Here is a 19,462-nt window from a genome sequence, read left to right on the forward strand (position 1 = left end):
CTGTAATTACCAGCCGGTAATCCCGCTACTGTTGGACTTTATTGCAAATTCACACACACTTTGATTACAATGAGACTATCAACTTAGTTCTTTGAGACTTGTACGTTTCAACACGTTCCGCCATGACGACCGGTAGAGATCACGGTATTATAGCTATTATCATGAGCCTAAGTATAATGTCACGTTCAAGCATGGATTATAGTTCTTGGATAACTCACCACGCTACTCAATTGTGGCTTGGCGTAAATCAGGCAATATTTTTTTTACTTATACTATCTAATAATTCACGGACCATGAAGATGTTAACCTGGCCTAGGCCTAGGTGGGTGTTAAGCCGTCATGTGCCTGTTACTGACGGCCGACTGGCGCAGTGGGCAGCGAACATGCTTTCGGAGTCGTGGCCGTGGGTTCGAATTGGAAAACTGAACTGGAAAATGTTTGTGTGATGAACATAAATGCTTTTCAGTGTCTGGGTGTTTATCTGTATATTATAAGTATTTTTGTGTAGTATATCCATATAAATATTTATCAGCTATCTTAGTACCCATAACATAAGCTACGCTAACTTTGGGGCTACGTGGCGATGTGTGTAAATCAAATCAAAATCAAAATTCATTAATTTCAAGTAGGCATAATATAAGCTCTTTTGAAGTTTGTCTGTTTGTAGTGTGTAATATCGTAGTATATTTATTTATTTATTACACCGGCATTCACGCCGTTTAGATCGTAACAATGCTACTTGAGAGTACTTCCTCGGACAAGCTCTGTCAAAAAAGCTTGTATACAAAAAAATGTGCATATGTAAAAGTAGTGTAGCACTTTCAGTTGTCTTGTTTTTAGACTCAATACTTGTTAACTTAGCTTAATTTATAGTTTAACGTACGTACAGACTACTTCTTATGATTATTTGCACCACTGTGAATGGAAATATAACACCTACTGAGACATAAATTTTTGTTTAAATATTATATTTTAACAGAATAACATTAGACTAATTAATATGTACAATATTGTTATGTAATCTACATAGATATAATTGAATGTACAAAGATATTAATTACATAGGAAGTTCTTAAATTAATAGGTAGGTATTTCTAATTCTAATTATCTGTACAGCTGTTGTATTCCATTTTGCAGCAAAAGAAAAATGGATTAATTTATTGATTTTTGATTGATCGTATGTCGGCACTACGAGTATGTTGAACTATTGTACTCACAAGTCTGCAAGTAATCTAAAATAGATCACTCTCATTAAAATCAGTTCAGTTAAGTCTTTAAAAGCATAACAACGTGAGCAGCATGTGGTTTACCATGACTTTATTATTACTTTTTATTACGAATTGTTCTTCATCTCAATAAACTGTATTAACTGGGACAACTTTCAGCGGCGGGAAGTCAATGTCGCCCTGTTGTTGGATGGATGTATTAAGTTAGCCCTGAACATAGTGCGAGCGGCGCGCCGTCAGCGGTACGACATGAGGATGTTCTGCAGCAGCCGCAGCGGCGACGAGCGGCACAGCGCCTTGCCGCGCGGGCACGTGTAGCGCTTCACGCACATCGCGAACCGCCGGTCGCACTCGCACAGCTGCCCCGCGCAGCTGTTCACCCCCTGCGACAGACCAACGGCTATAAGCGCGGATAGCATAAGCAGGAGACAAAAATTCTTATCCCCGATTATTGACAAGGGATCAAAACTTATCCACTTGCCAAAGCACGGCAAACAGGAAGAACGGAAACATAGGAGACGTTTAACCCTCGTTTATTATTCATCATCGTCATCTCAACTAATGGACATAGGTATTTTGTTGGAACATCCAAATACCACGGTCTTGTGCCGCTTTTGTCCAGCGGCTACCCGCGACTCACTTGTCATTCCTCGTCGGGAGTCTACCAACGCTGCGTTAACGAGTGCAATGATGCCATTAATTCAGCACCCTGGAACTAACACCTAGATAATCTAGCCATAATTGCTCTCGAACAGGCCTCCATCAAAACGCTGGGCGGCATATCATGGTGGATATAGTGGTTATTAGCCACGGCCGAGCCCCATCATACCAAACAAACCAGAGACAATTCAGAAAATAAAATTCCCAAATTTAACCCGAGGTTCGATCCAGGGCCGTCCCACTAATAAGACCAAAGCGCTCATACGGGACCATAGACAGTACGGGGAGGTGTCAATGTTACTCTTTCAGCGATTTGTAATATTTACACCTAGGTGACCGAGCTATTTAGAGATAAAGGCTTAGTAACTAGGTGGAAGAGCAATATTATCAATCGAAAGACAAAGATAAGAAAATGAAACGTGGCTTCTGTTTTTTAAAACTGCAACCACGGACTAAGTAATAATTTACTATACCAGTGATCTAGACATTATAGAATAAGTAACTGACGCAATTTGAAAATAAATACCAATTTCTTCTTGCTTATTTTTAGTATTTAAATTCTAACTAAAGCTCATGTGATAAAATAAATATTTCGCAAATCCCAGTAGCCACTTATAGGATATTTCCTTTATGGCCTAGCGGTTAAGAACAAATTTTATTGATCACAGTTCACAGGGCAGGCAAGGCACACGTCCTACACCTACAAAGTACAGTCCAGTGTCCATCTGAGGCGTGGGCGTAAAGCCTCATGGCGGCAGAAACAAACATGGCGGTAGTACTTCGCTGGACGAGCTCTTCCAGCTCTACTTCTACTAACTCGACTGCACGAGCTCACTGGCAGTCGGTATAAAACCCCACCTTGCGAGCGATGTGGTTCTCCCGCGCGCACAGCGGCTCGCCGTGGTAGCACTTCCAGTAGTAGGGCTGGAAGTACACGGTGTAGAAGGGGCAGTGGAACTTGTCGTAGCACTCGTCGTGGATGCGGCAGCAGCTGCAATGGGAACTTCCGTTAGTCGCGAAGTCGATCAACTCGACTAACCAGAGACAATATTTAAGGACACTTGTTAAAATTTTGATCACGATATATTTTTAACGCTATTTGCATTTTTCAAACTGGGCCCTTTTTGCCGTTACAAACATCCAGCCAACCACACTGCTCCAACAATCGCTGATACGATTGCTCAACATGAGGCATGAGAGTCAGATAGAAGGAAAAGGTTGAACTCCTTTATTCGGTACTGGCCAAATCCCCTTTAGCCTGAATCGCTTAACGGCAGAAGTTGTACAGACGCACATCTCCCAAAGTCGTAACACATTGTCAGAATTTGATTCGATCGACACATTCGCGTGATCCACACCTCGGCCAATGCACCCTCCGTCCAATATAACGAAAATAATAATTTTCTTACGGTGCAAGGTAGGCTTATCACTCAAAGTGAAGTTCTAAAAGCAACCTGACCAAAAGGAATTTCTGCAAGGACGTACTCTCTGGTATAACAAATTAGATTTACCTAAAAATGCAATACTTACTGGGGAAGCTAAGAGTCGCATTACCAAAATATGCAGCTCACCGTTGGGTAGTTCAATGAACCTCTACCATTGGACTGGTCCTTATGAATTAATTTTTAACACACCATATAAAAAAAAAAGAAAAATTATATTGAACTAGTTTACACGATGAAATTACGGCAAAATCTGGCCCTCATTTGACATACGGAATAATCTGGAACTAATATTTTAAGTAATTCAATTTTATTTCCTTGTACTCCTATTTTAAAACTTGCAGCGCCAAAATAGCGTCAATCAATTGGAGACAAAAACAAAGTGACAGTCTGTCCAGAGATAAAAGAGTCCAGTGGGCGTTACTCACTTGTCGATGCCGTCGGTGGGCCGACCCTCACCCAGCAGGCCGCAGTAACAGCCGTAGCCCTTGTAGGCCAACGGGTCGCAGCCAGTCGCGCAAGTCAGCATGTTGTATAGATGTACAACGCCACGCTTGCCTCGGTCCGCGCTGGGCTGGGCGTCCAGCACTCTGCAACATCCCATAGGATTCTTCATTCGACACAACAAGACTACCCCGGCTATCCGGCTAAGTTCGTTGTGTGCTCTTTTAAGACTTAGCGTTAGAACAAGCTTTAGTTACTGAATGTATCTTCTTTTCCTCCATAAATGCCTATGATAGGCCTGTATGAATGAAAAATATTTGAATTTGACATCTTATTTTATGATGATGAAGATGAAGTTAGCACTTGCCCATGATATAATCTGATTTAAATTGACGCTGCAGTCTTTAACCTCATATCCCTAATACTACTCTATGAAAGCATGACCTCTGATAACGGAATGGTTTTGTCTGTAGTTTGGTGAATGTTAGCGTATAGCAGCAATATAAAGAAAATATGATAAGTTTTTATTAGAATTAGATAATATGATAAATTTTTATTTGTTAAAATATAGGACTAGGTATGCAGATGTAAAACGCTTAGTGAATAATCTATAAAACACGAAAAATCTTGACTGAATATACAGTATTAAAACTTTTGGACTAACCTATGTAAAGATGCAGAACATTTTAGAATTAGTATAGTCTGATTTATAATTTATGTTGGTTATGGCTACACAAAATGTAGGTTAAAACAATTTAATAAAAATTAGTGTCAATTTGGGAATTTTTGATAAGAATTCATTGGAAAATTTTGTTTAATAACTTCTAAGTACAATTTTTACTATCTAGAATGGACTGAATAAAACAGACAAACAACGAACACGATTCGCAGAGAGCGCTCTTACCTCACTCCTTTGCGATAGTCAACCTCCGGTATCGACTGCCGGAAGGGGTCCCGCGCGAACCCCACCAGCAGCTGACTCCGGCTGCTGATCTCATACTTGTCCTTGAATCGGAACTCGTCCCCTCTCAGGGGGGTGTATCCCTGGGTGCTGTTCCTCCTCTCAGTAGCTGTGTGCGGCGTCAGGAGGTGATCAAGTTGGGCGTAGCTGGTGCTGTTGTAGATTTGCTCGTAGGTGAGAATTCCAGACGGGACTGAAACAAATTATGGAATCCTTACTAATTCTATGGCAGTAATCCTTACTATTTAAATGGGCAGCTCCCGTCGCACGTGCCCCTAATAATTAATGGTTCATAACAAATTTGCAAAAGCTTATATTCTTATCTTTTTTTTTTTCTATTTATTATGTTTTATTTTGTTTATATTTTCTATACTTCAATCAAGGATAATAATAAAAGCCTTTTTTATTTTTTTACTAATGTTATAATGCGATAGTGTCTGTTTATTTATATGTTTAAAAGCAAAAATCAACTTGCAGTGCAATAAACTGGACTACATAAAAAAATCACCATTTGTTATCACCATCTCACAGCCAAGTTAATGGGTAACTATGACGTAAGAGCAATTCATACCCAAGCTTTTTTACCATGCATGTCCTTAATCCGGAATCCTTAATATTATAATAGGATGTTTCTGTAAGCTTACGTTCTATATAAACTTTGAACTTATAGAGAGACATCTTAAGGATTTCCTCACAATGTTTTCCTTAACCGTTGAAGCAAGTGATATTTTAATTACTTAAAACGCACGTAACTTAAAAAAGTTATAAGTGCGAGCTGGGATTCGAACACGCCCCGCGCGAAAATGAAGTCGCGTTCGTACCCAATGCTCTATCACCGCTTCACGATTTTAATAAGGGCACCATATTACCTATTCTGTACTAAATACTAAGTTCAAAACCTACCTACCTATTTACTATTTAGGTCAAGATTTAGTTAAGTATAATTAGCGAGCTATGCTTAATCAAATAACCAGTATTTATTTTGCTAACGATGGTTACCCTGAAGCAAGAAGCTGTTTAGTTATATACCTACATTAAACATAACTCGAAATAGCCATATAATAATACATGCCTATTTATTCAACCTACTTAGGATTCCAATAAAATAACGAAAAAACATTAGTTTACACGTTTATCTCGTTAGATTTATGCAAAAAAACGGCTGTTTTGCATTATTTAATACTAGCTTTTACGGTTTTTTACAAAATCCGTGGGAACCGTTTATTTTCCCGGAATCCCTGCTACTCTCCGTCCTTTCAACTAACTCTATCCCAAAAATCAAGTCGATCGTTTGCTATGTTAGGGTGTAGAGCAAGAAATAACAAACAAAGAAACTTTTTCATTCATAATATTAGTACAGATTTCCATATTTCTGCAAGAATATCTGCAGTTGGGCAATATGTACCCACCTGCTTATTATGCTAAGTCAGTAACAAAAAGGTTAGACATTAGGACACTCAATCGTGTTGATCGACTATCATAGTAATATGTGGGCATAGGTCAAGGCTGCAATGTGTAATAGCTAAGAGTGGATTGGGATTGAGGATGGCTACGAAAATATCGATGTCATTCTGGTGGAAGCAGTTGTCAATTTTTAGCGCAATAACTTGGTAATAAAATAAGCTAATAAAAGAAATTAATTATTAGTTACCAATATTAGATTCCCCTTTTATAATTCTAATGGAGTTGTTGACTTAGTTGGATTAGTCCTAACTACGAGATACTGATTAACATAAAATAATATTGTTTGATATTGGCATTATGGTTACAACGACTTTTGCCATGTTCTCGATCAAAAGCAATCAATCCTTTAATATCAATAGCAAATATAAAAAAGACGTGTGTGTACTTATGTACACGCGTTAGAAGTTATACTTTTTGGCGTAACAAGATAAAAATCGTTTCAAAAATTTTGTCTTACGCCTTATTCTACGTTTGTAGAGAAAACGATGTTAACAATATATTGAAAGTTTTATTATAACGCGTTATCTAGTTATCAAAATTTGAGATTTTTGTACAATTGAATCAATTAAATCTTTTTTTTTTAAACTAATATGTCGACTATAGTTAACTTCAGGGTGTCGAGATTTTTAGTGACGGATGGTGTCGCTCGGTTTCGCACCTACCTTCATCCTGGTAAGATCGTGTAAACATTACGTTTCGTATAATTTCACTCCCACGATTTTTCCTGACGCCGCTAAAGAAGTATAACTTAAAAAATGTTTCATTTAATAATTTAGTTCAAACCTTTATTTTAACCAAAACTATTATAGATAATTGAGACCTTTGTCTTTAATTGCATACAAAATTAGTTTAATTGAAATATTCAAATATCTCGTGTTTCATACTGAACAGTTATTAGGTAGTTATCATGAGTGACCGTGAATCTTGTTTGCAATTATCTCCGAAACACAATGGTATACGTATTACAATTCATTCGATCACTATTATTGCGAACTAAACAAAGATATCAATTATTTAATCAATCAAAGTTTAGTATCACAATAGCAGGCTACAGTTAGCTAATTAGGTACCTTGTAACTTGAACAACGAGTTATAGGATCCACTACGTGTAGGTCCTTCCGAAACAAAGGGTTTTTATAAAACGATGTGATGTTATAGTCTTGTTTGGTTGTTAGTTACGAAGCTTCATTTACAAAAATCTTGCTATAAGGGTACAGTAGTTACACTAATCCGAATCCCATAACCCTAGATGGTTTCTACGCCGTACCGTACCGGAACGCTATGTCGCTGGCGGTAGTGTGGTAATTCATCATGTCAACCAATGGACGTCCACAGCTGGACAAAGGTCTTTTGTACGAAGAATTAGACGGGATTTGCACCCAGCTTTAGTATGAAAAAATCGTAAGATTATTCCAGGGAAAATGGTTGCTCTAGTGCCACATTTGCTTAAAATCGTACTTAGCAGTAGAGAGCACGTTTGTTTATTTCTTTCTCGTTCTTTGTTTATTTGTAAAAAAAAAATTATGATGAAGTCTCACAGAATGGCCTTAACCTTTCTTTTTCCGTGGCGCAGAGCACGGTAACACTTCGGTTCCAGTCATTATCACTAACATGATAATGATAATGATCGTGAACCATTCGCGTAAGAATCAGAGCTTTCAGGGTTTGTTGGGAGCTCCTTATTCCTCGCGCAAGGTACCTTCGAAGCCTACAGTTCATCAATTATGGACAATTATCACCTCAATCACTACAATTGAAAATAATGTATCTATCTACATAGGCATAGGTATATTTGAATAATGCAATTTTGAATTAGCTTACCATGTTCAGCTCGAGATCACGTGGTTCAGAATTCGGTTTCCGGATCGAGCCAAAAATTGTAAGCTTTTGTTTTTCTTACATATAAATTAAAAGACTAGTGGCAGTTGAGATATAAGCGCTGTCCAACCGTCTCATTCCTGTCTCCCACTAGAGAAGGGGCATGTGTCCAGAGTTTGACCTTTGTTAACTGATGATGATGATGATGATGATTTTTAAATTAAGAAAGTCCCGCACATAAACTTTTAAACCATAACTTAAAAGTTGAAGTTGGTAGTATTGTGCGTACGCTGTTGACCGTATTGGTGCTGCAGCATTGCTGCAAGATGAAGCCAGTGCGGACAGTCCTACGGCTAAGATAAATCGTGGAGAACGTCATCCTAAGAGTCACTTTGAGACTCAGGCTAGGAAGATGTAGGGAAAAACGTGATTGTTCGACTGAGATTAGTCGTTATAAAGTTAATGGACGCCACTTCTATGTGACGTAAGAAATCGTACAAGTTTTCACCGGCTTTCAGGTTGTGTAAAGGTTATTTTTGCGTGTAGCCCTAGTCTATGGGGAAAGTGTTGTTGCCTGTTGGATGGTTGGGTATATTTTTTTGTTTGGGTTACTAAACTTCTAACCTGGCCGATGTTCATAGATATACTACAGGAAATCAAAACAAAAATCTATCGCTTTATTTCATAGTGAAATCAAGTTATTTTATTAATAAATAGCCGTTGCGCGTGCTAAAATAATATAGATAATGGAAGGGCCAAGGTATTCAGATATTCACTTCAATACCCACAATGTTCAGGATGGCACTTAGATCTTTCATTAATTAACAGTATTATTGAAGCTAAATACCTAGTTTCTTATATTAAAGTATTCATTTTATAAAAGACATCATTAAAGCCCACCAACCTGCTTTAGAGCAGTGTTGTGGGTCTGTACTCTATAAACCTGACTTCCCAAGGAGTGAAATAAAACAACTGGACTGACTCTAATACTGTATATTAAGCTTCTCTATAATTCATATTACTTGTTACCTTCAAATGACTCTACTACCAGTTCGGAATGCTGTCTTCGGCAGAGAAGACCACTGGCAAGAAACTCTACCGTTGCTCTTTTATTCAATCAATTAAAACAACTTATAAACACAATTACAACATCATCATTACAACGTCATATGTAATAACGCTAGGCCCTTTGATACAAGACATATTTTAAGACAGGTCAAACATAACTACTATTATCACTTATAACATCAAGACTTTTGGAACAAGTTGTTTGTATAGAGCAACCTCTGCTACATAAACTGTCGGTATAAAGTTATGCTAGGGCTCCATATATGATACCTAAATAAACCAAGGGATGAGATATACTTATCTGATGCAACATCAGGTACAATCATAGTACCAACCACTTTTAACGACTCCATCACCAGTACATACGACTTGTTTCGCCACAACAAGATTTCGTTAAGTGTATCGTTTCCATTATAAATCATCTCAACCCAATTTGTAACGATCTATCCACAATACTTTACTTAAACTCCTTTTTTCAATTCATTACTTTAAATCCGTCCTAACTTTTTCTTTGCCGCCAATCTAACTTGTCAAACTCGCGTCTCCCGCCATAGATCCTATACTTTTATTTGACAGTCTACTAAAGTCCATTATTCTATTTTCAATACATTATCAATGAGTATACAAACTATGATTTGTTGATATATTTAATATAATCATCGTGTTTATCATAGATAAAGTGCTGTAATTCCCTATTTCCTAACACGCGCGTTTGAAGTCCGCGTTTACTACGGTTTTACAAATCCCGCGGGACACATTTATTTTTCTGTGATAAAAATACTAAGTTACTATCTTTCCTGGCAACTAACACCACGGAAAAAAATAATTTGGTTGGTTTCTCAAGAAGGACAAGAAACACATTTTCGCATTTATATTATTAGGTAGGATAATTAGTTGAAATTAATAATATGCATACATTTTATAAAAAAAACTATTGACGATTTGATCGTCATGATGTAACGCGTGTGCGGTAATTATACGTCTAAACAGTGGGCCCATTGTAGCGCGTATCATTGTAAAAAGCAGTCGCATTTCACGCACTAGATGTTTGTTACAATCGCTGTCATTGTGGACGGAGAGGAGCGGATCACGGGTACCTAGATACTGCATTCAACGAGCGACGTGGAAATAGATTTCTAATTGAATAGCCAATATAGGATATCAAACCCTTTAAATCAATAAATTATTAGCTGCTCCTCTTTGTTTTTAGATTTGATTACAAAATCACGTGGGAGTCGTTTGTTTTCCCTGGCTTCTCAGGATGTCAACATCAGTTAAATTTACAGCCGTACATGCTAGGCACTTTTTGGGGTTCAAAAGTATACTTTGATAATTTCTAAGATGCGTGCAATTTTATCGATATGGGTGTAATTGTCGAGCCACAGATATGTAACAAATAAATAAAAAAAAAAGAAAAACTGATGATGATTTTATCAATGACACTGAGCAAGATAGAAAAATTAATGTTAAAATGTAAATTGTTGATGTTGGAAAAGAGCAATAGTTCAGTTTTTTAGCGTCTCGGTAGAATCTGCCTTCCAAACTAGCTGTAGAGTCACTTCAGGCGGACTTTACGTTTCAAAAGTGCTTATAGAGTCAACCTACTTGAAATATACCTTTTTCCTTATATAAGGATGTAGAGTCAGTGGAATGGTATATTTTATGTTGTAGATATCTTTGCTCTGTGTCCTTGAGACACAGAGCAAAGGTTGGGACTGTCCCTTATTCTCAACCCGACCAGCAGTGACGATACACGAAATATGCGGAATCAAAACATCGAGCTCGTATGATGAGAGAGAAAGTGTTTAAAGGTCATCCAGCTCTGACCGGTTGACCGCCAACGAAAGTGGTTTTGAGTTTACTTTTTGGAGATCCGTACCACCGTACACGCTACGGCTGAATACCGTACATACAATAAAGTTAGCATTTCATTTTCCTTCAATCACTAATAGTTATGTGCTAGTTACTTTGCTGTATCCCCTTGAAAGATGCAGAATTTTTAAACATTTTTAGATTTGTATAATTTGTTTGTAGTATTTTGTCACCAGTTGAGATTGCAGTCAAGGGCTAACTTGTAGTGGAATAAACCAAAAAACAAAATTCGCACTTAAGGCAGACAATGATAGTAGAATACAATTGAATAGAAGAAGTTTTTATTGCACATACAAATAGAAAGCTAGGTTAGTAAAATATATGCGCTAAGACGGCCTTATCGCGTGAAGCGATCTTCTCCAGACAACCTTTTGTTGAAGAAACATGATTTTAAATAGTTTATTGTAATAAATTACAGTAGACTTTCATGAAAATACTTGTATTTTGACAATACACAGACACTTTGATTTTATTTATTTGTGTATGGATGCCTATTATATGTATGTATGAATAAATTTTCAATTTTTAATTACTTGTCCATACTGCGTTATAGTAACTTCCAATTTTTTTTTGGCGGAACCAATTGGATGTAAAGTCGTCTTACTTAAAGTATTCTTGCAACTTCATCTTGCGAATATGCAGTTCCGCCTCAAGTTAATAATCACAATAAAAAGCAATATCTACTGTAGTGCCTACTCAGCGAACACCTGACACGCAATTATTTATAGGTGCCAGACAAATAACCGTGCTGCAAGTTTTTAAATTTGAATGTGATTAATTAAGTAAAATTTTGTTACTGTACCTTTTATTTTGTTTATTTCGTATTGTCTTGTTTAAGTTTGTGTGTATTTGCGTGTACGTGCGGGGGTTGTGCGTGTGTTTGTGTGTGTATGTGTGTGAGTGTTTATTTATATACATCAGCAAAATACACTGTAACTTGACACAGAAACTCTTCTAGCTACAGAACACTTAATTACCTACATAATTAAAGAAATAAATACCTTTAGAAAAATTGTGGATAAATTATAGCTATATTTCATATGGATGTTCCACCTTAGGAGAACATTAATATTGGATTATATTAATTGTTAGTATACCACTAACAATTAGTTATTATGACATATGACATATAATCAATTCCCCTTTTTTTGGAGGAAAATAGGGGAAAAAGGGTCAATAGTGTGCCTTGAAAAGGAGGTACCGATGCGTTCCCAGGAGCTCCCGTAACCTCCAAAACTGTGATGAAATTGTGACTTTTGAGCTGCTCTAGTAGGTAGCAGTGTCTATAAGACTATATAAAACTTATCTTAGACAACAATCCAAGAGCAATTCACTTGGTGTCATAGTGTCGCGATACTCTAAACGACTTTTCACTGCGAATGCTCAAATCGTAAAATAAGGGTTGTAGATAAGTTTTTGATGTTACGTTAAAATTGTCATAAATGGCTAAAAGCAGTATCGGGTTACTGGATCTTGAAACTGAATTGAAGTTACGTGTTCGGAGCGCCTTCTTGGATTGTTACGTAAACTTTCCATAAAAACATATTAATTGGCCGCTGAGAACAAAGATATTCCCGTAGCCTTGGTCGCTGCGTCAGTGTGTCATGCATCAAATGCAAATCGGTTCTCAGACTACACTTATAATGGCGATAATACGCACTAGTGACGTACACATTCTTACAAAGCCCCTTACATAGAGTCAATTCCAACGCAAATAAAAAAATTATGTATCTCTATCAGCGATTTCGAAAAAAGCAGTTGGCCTGAAAGTTTAATCTTATACGACTTTAAACCCACTTATAAAAAAATCTGTTTTGTGATTGTCGGAAAAGCTGAAAATATTTTGACGAGACTCTCTTAAAAAAAATAAAAAATTCAAAAGATTCATTTATTTCAAGTAGGCACTTTTGAAACGTCAAGTCTGTCTGTGTGTAGTGACTCCATCAGTTCGGAAGGCAGATTCTACCGAGAAGAAGCCGGCCAGAAACTCAGAAGTTGCTTTTTTCCAATATCAACAATTTAAAAATAACTTTTCTATCTTCTGAGAGATGAAAGCGGAGCCGGATGCTTCCAAGCAACCTTGTCATTTAGAAATTCATCAATTGTATACAAACCTCGCTGTAATAAATGTGTTTTAACACATTTTTTAAACTTATACATTGGTAGATCCAAATTTAACGTAGGAATCATATTTTAAAGCGTAAATTCAATCCCACAAATGTCTTCTGCACCTTTCGCAGACGATATGCGGATGTCACTAATTTATGACCATTTCTTGTAAGTCGACTGATATCCACTTTTTGTTTATATAGACTAATATGTTGTCTAACAAATACTATATTGTTATAAATATATTGTGAGGCTACCGTAAGGATACCTATTTCTTTAAATTTTTCACGGAGGGATTCACGTGATTTAAGTTTATATATTGACCGTACAGCTCTTTTCTGAAATATGAATACTTATAGTTTCAATATCAGCAGCTTTGCCCCATAATAAGATACCGTAAGACGTCACATTATGAAAGTACGCAAAGTAAACATGTCTTGCTGTTTCTACGTCAGTAATCTGACTCTTCTAGCAGATACTGGTATTGCAAGAAGAGTAGTACAATATATACATAAAACATAAAATAATACGTGTTCAGTATTTTTTTTTACGGAGAAAACCTTCATTTACGTTTAGGTAAACTTTTGTCAATAACAGAGCTAATTTCATAAAATATTAATGTAGATCAAGTTAACCATGTTCAAATAAAACAAAAACTTTTTAATATTAGCACAGACAGACAAGATTTAACGTCAACAAAAAATTCTTATGATGTGTAGAAGCCCTTAGGAGTTTAGCATGTTAGAGGTATTTTTTATAGTGGGTAATTTAGCTATTAACGATTGTGCTTACGTTTTTTTGGTATTTAAATTATTATCATCAACATCGTAATTGACGGAGATGGAGTCAATATGTGAGCGCACCGGTGCAATAATATTTATCTAAATGTTTACTCATATTTACTACAATCTTTTGCAAATGAGGGTGACCCACCCATCTATATAAAATTTAGAGAAAGAAAAGAAGATTATATACCGTATAAGTTAAAATTAACGTTGATCGATGTGTGTTTCAATATATTTGTATTGGGTTTGTTTTGCAACTATTTTGCCAGACCTTGTATGCTAATAACATCTTAATGGGTTTTTTATGTTGAAATTGTTATGATTTAGCTAGATGTATAATTCGCTGCATACCAATTTGAGATTAAATATCTGTAGACCAGATTCTTAAACCTAATCGCTGAAACCCATCTTCAACATCGTTTTATTTTAATAACTTTATTTTATCAGAACGGATAAAAAGTACAAAGTAAGATAAACATACATCATCATCACGGGCCCCCTCTGGGGATGAGAATGGTTTCCGAAATACCGACTCCTTAAAATATCCAAGTATTTACGGCGCTGACCAAACGAGCGCGAGGGTCACCTGATTCTGAGTGTTTCTGCAGCAGCATGTGTGTGTCGCACTAGTTCACACAAAACTTTAAAACGCCATTGTTTTGTTTCGGTAGTTGTTTCTGCCGAAATAAAACAATACATGCGAGTATAATTCATAATCCGATTATTGTCAGGGTCTAATTAATACCGCGATACGAACCGCTCGTTTCATCATAAATGTTTCATCTGGCGAATGTTACAAACATTTTCATTTGGCAACACGAAGACTGTCATTTTAATCATCTCATGTTAATCATTCAAGTTGCCTAACAAGATACGAATAATTTATAAAGTTTATTACTAACCGCTTCGGTGATCTAGCAGCTTGTTTATTTTTCTACGGATTTCATGGCTTTGAGTTCGACACCCGGGTCATTTTTAATGAAACCATTGAAAAGAAATATTTTGTTGGCGCTTACTGTGAAGTGATTCCCCGTAGGAACCGTGTTAAGCCATCGCTTCGGTCCAGGTGTTTTTATCAAAGCTATTTAAGCTTTGCCTGAAAAAGGTGGGCCGTTAATATTTTGATTTATTTATTTCCGCATCATTATCATCAGATCTTTATTATTTGATTAAAAGAGCTCGTAATTTTTTTTAGTACCTACAATATGAGTATCTTCAAATCAAGAGTGAACAGGCATTTTCTAGGCAATCTCGCTACACTTTAGGCTGCATCATCACTTGCCATCAGGTGTGATTGCAGTCAAGCGCTCGTATAAAAAAGTAAATAGGCAATGATTTTCCACTTACCATAAGGTGGGCCATCTTGGCACATTAATTATTACTATAATATGATAAGATAAGATGATCCACCATCATCATCATAATATGCACTGTATCAATATTTTGATTAGGAATATAAATTTAAAACACATGCAACTAATGGATGATCATAGACCGACAAAGAATACAATGTCCAGTCATACATTTTCCATTTAAAATGTGTTTGTAGACAAGGAAAAGCCAGAATTGTTGGCAAACCGGTAATCGACCGGATAATTTATTACTTTGCTTTATATATTGCCTTATTTTCGTAACTTTTATTATTATGTAGCACGTTACCATTACCTGCCCACTTTGGGGCACGGTTCTCCTCCCACAACGAGAAGGGTTTAGGCCGTAGTCCACCTTGTCCCAGCCCAGTGGCCCAGTGCGGATTGGTGGACTCTACACTCCTTTGAGAACGTTATAGAGAACTGTCAGGCAAGCAGGTTTCCTCGCAATAAATTCACCGTTCAAGCTAGTGATATTTAAATTGCTTGCATTATGATACATAGTGTTATCTACAAGTTTTGCTCGTTTGTAATTGAGGAGTCGATTCCGAGAATCGAAATACTTGAAAATCAGAGTAAAATTAATGCCATTCAGTTTGTGTCAAGGCTCATTTTTGCCTACAATTCTAACTCGAACACGACTCTGAAACAAATAAAATTAGACCCATTTAAATTTAACGGAGTTTTATGCGAAAACGACTACTAAGGCTAGGCTAGGCTAACAACTGTTATACTATTAGTTCGATTTGAAAACATTCCTTTCTGTTAGTATACAAAGGCTCATCTCACAGGAAATCAGAAATGTTACGCGGAAGACGCATGGACTAGTGCATGAGCAAATACTATCAAGCCCACAAGCTAGTCCTTGACTTATACGGCAATAAGATCGCCTCCTGCATAAGCATGATACATACAGCAGGTGGCACAGAGAATGCAGGAAGCGAGCGCATCCTAGCATGATGAATACCGTCTTGCGAGCATCGGCCGATATAGTGTGGTTGCTGGTGCATAGTAATCGTCGTATTATTTCCTATTCCTTACATTTACGACATACTGCACGTAATGTTTATGACATTATTCCTTTGTTTAGTACCACTCTGTAACATGAAATTAAGTAATAAGATTCTCGAAATTATTTTTGTGAAATTGTTAATTGGTCTGGTGCTGGAATGACAGCCCCGCACTGGTAAACGCAGTGTTGGTCGACCCCAAAGTGGATACACGATATTAAGCGCGTCGCAGTGGAATTCGGAACTCCCTACAAAAGAACTATGTCCAGCAGTGGACGTCTATCGGTTGATACGATGATGATGATGATGCTAATTGGTCGTGGCTGTCAAAGTCAAAGTCAAAGTCAAATATTTCTTTATTCAAATAGGCACATAGATGGCAATTTTGATGCGTACATTACATGTAAAATATGACATAGGATTGAGTTGGTGGTGATAAATAAATTCTTCGACTTAAAACTAAAGCTACGAGGGTTCGAAACGCGCCCGTGTCTAAGAAGAAGCCCACAACAAACTTAGCCGGTTGTTATTTTTTTTTTTCGTTATTACCATCTCAAATTATCATTTAAAAACTATTAAAGAAGCAACCTGGTTAGAGCAATAATTTACATCCAAGCATTTTTATCGTTGAAGTAGTCCTACTATAATAGGACTTTTCTATAAGCTTACGTTTAATACAAACTTTGAACTTTTTCAGAGACATCTCCAAGGTATCAACTGGTAATTTACTGTAAAATTGTATACAATTTCCTTTAAATGAATTACTTATTATATGTAGTCTAGTATATTTTACGAATTGCCTACTTGCGAGTTGGCTTCTATCGATTGCGTTGGTTAAACGACTTTAAGTCAATTGATATTTGGGTGGCTCAACGATTTCGGAGGCTCTAATTTGGACTTTATTTTTCTTTGGAAAATAAACTTTACGCCGCCCTTTGTCCAACCTAAGGCATAAGTGTTAAGCCTTATGTGTCTATAATGACACGGGCGACCACGTCCTTTAAACCGGAAGACACATTTGCAACAATGCTGCTTAGCGGCAGAAATAAGCATGAAATTCGAGCTCTGCCACATAAAGCTCTACCTACTACACAATTCTTTCCTTCACTGTTAAAGCAAGTGATATTTTAATACCTTGAATTTAAACAAGAGCTATTTTGTGGGATAGGAATTGCTACAGAGGTGCAGTCCCTATCGAGAGCTGGGTTGTATAATCGAGAAGGTACTCATTTATGATCGCCGTGGCATTGATTATGATATAATAATCGGATGCAATTACATAACGCGCGGCGGTGCACCATTACCGAATTTCTCTTAAAGTCTTAACCAGTTCACGCGCCATTCGTGTGTCCATTTTTTGTATTATAGCGATGCTAATTTTTTAAAGTTACTAGTTGAGTTTTACTTTATACGTTTACATAATATTTTAAATAACTCGCTAACATAGTCTATAGCTTTTTTTAAAGCTGTATAACTAGTTTTGAATGTGCGTAGATATCAGATATAATAATTAGGTATGTTATTTGGTATACATTCATGGTTTCTTTAATTTTGAACTTGTGTAGATATTGAACTATCCAATCAAAATCAACAAGAAATGCGGCTATATTTTTTAAATTTAGAAGGCGCAATTTTTAATGGGCTGAATTATTAACACATTTTATGTGGAAAGGATGTAATTAAAATTGAGTTAGAGTAGTTGCGAGATTATTTTAAAATCTTACTAACCCTTAGAATAATAATATTAAAATTAAGAAAAACTAGGAACCTCTCTATGACATCTAAAGGTATGATATTTTTTGGCGTTAAAATTTCTTCGTAGTTTCAAGTTTGACATAACAAAATTAAATAGTTTAGAAAAAACCGATAACAACATAATCAATGTGAAAAACCAGCTCTGATTGTCTTTGACAATTAAATCTTTGTCACTTTTGTGACGGTAAATTAGATTCACGGATACACAGTATTATAATGTCATATTAAATCACGTTTTCATACTTCGCTTGTTTACGTGATTGGTTAAAAAAGTACTTTTATTAGATAATTAAGGCAGTGGGTATTATTTACCTCTTTCACAGAACACCGATGGCACGAGAGCGGCGCACACTATCAGGCCCGCATACATTACGCTTAGACTCATTAATTTTGCACTCCCCGTACACCACACTTTTATTTTACAACTAACACTAAAATATGCAGATAACTTCATTGTTTTATAGAGGAAAATCAGTATGAACTACATACTCTACATTAATTTATCAATTAAATCACTTCACATGTTATTAGGCAATTTAATTGCAGTTCAAAAGAAAAATTAAAAATATATTTTATCAGTTTAGTTTTAATTTTTTTATGGTAAGTTGTTTTTTTTTTCGGCGCGTACGCTCTTGCGGTAGACAGCGCGCGGCGCGTCTCGCAGTTGCGCGTAGTGAGATGGTGAGCAGTGATCTCCCGCCATACAGCCTTTTGAAAAATACCTATTTACTGTTGCTTTGCATGCATTTGAGATCAATGCTCATATTAAGGGCCCAGCTTTGGAAGTGAACTATGAAGCGGATAGCTTTGTTCACCATGCAGAAAAAGACACCAATCATAAATATTGAATCAAGAAATAATGTAGTTGCGCTTTAATAAAGTTCAATGGTTTATTGTTTTATTAAATGTAAGGGGTTCGAAAAGAATTCAGTGATTTTAGAAATTATAAGCTTTTGACTTCTTGTTGTGTTCATAATGTTTACGCTAAAAGATATCATTGCCTCTTAAAAAAAAGAAATAAGCGTCATTGTGTAAATAATGCAAATTTTTATCGAGATTAGACTATTTTATTATTTATTTATGTTTTTATATTCTAATAAAAAGTAAAATTTAAATTAGACTCCTATAATAAAGGCTTACATTAAAGTCTATAACCTTGTGTAGAGAAAATTAAAATTATATATATTAACATGTGAAACTACTAAGTTTCGTGTAAGGAGTTTTCAAAAGTCAGATAAATACGTCAGGCGGGCCCTTAAGATAGCGAGGCTGCAGTACGTTGTGTCACTGATCTTGCTCTACTTGTGAGTTCTAATACAAACAATGAATTTAATTCAGATTCTGAGATCATCAAGACTTGTATCTTTAGCGTTCTAAAAAAGGACGTTCTTATTTGGATGCGTTTTTTGTTGTTTCATAAATGACCTCTAACGATTACTCCTTTGTTTCTCAGCAGACTTCCGTGTTTTATTTTCATT

General features: G+C 36.3%; 1 protein-coding gene across 1 annotated transcript; it reads right to left on the bottom strand.

Annotated features, from left to right (window-relative positions):
* Nucleotides 1–1,093: 1,093 nt before the first annotated feature.
* On the bottom strand, nucleotides 1,094–18,567 carry LOC120626903. The gene is made up of 5 exons (XM_039894691.1): nucleotides 18,297–18,567; nucleotides 4,677–4,926; nucleotides 3,757–3,918; nucleotides 2,745–2,877; nucleotides 1,094–1,609 (listed from the first exon to the last, which is right to left on the bottom strand). Exons 1-5 carry the CDS (start codon nucleotides 18,436–18,438, stop codon nucleotides 1,463–1,465), a joined length of 834 nt encoding a protein of 277 aa, XP_039750625.1. The 5' UTR covers nucleotides 18,439–18,567; the 3' UTR covers nucleotides 1,094–1,462.
* Nucleotides 18,568–19,462: the final 895 nt, after the last annotated feature.

This window comes from Pararge aegeria, chromosome 10 (genome assembly GCF_905163445.1).
Source record: "Pararge aegeria chromosome 10, ilParAegt1.1, whole genome shotgun sequence".
Classification (NCBI taxonomy): domain Eukaryota; kingdom Metazoa; phylum Arthropoda; class Insecta; order Lepidoptera; family Nymphalidae; genus Pararge; species Pararge aegeria.

Excerpts from the sequence above, each read along its gene's own strand:
- LOC120626903 (XM_039894691.1), bottom strand. The coding sequence starts at position 18,438 with ATGAAGTTATCTGCATATTTTAGTGTTAGTTGTAAAATAAAAGTGTGG. Across the intron at positions 4,927-18,296 it reads ATCGGTGTTCTGTGAAAGAG|TCCCGTCTGGAATTCTCACC; the intron begins GTAAATAATACC and ends AATTTGTTTCAG. Across the intron at positions 1,610-2,744 it reads AGAACCACATCGCTCGCAAG|GGGGTGAACAGCTGCGCGGG; the intron begins GTGGGGTTTTAT and ends GGTCTGTCGCAG.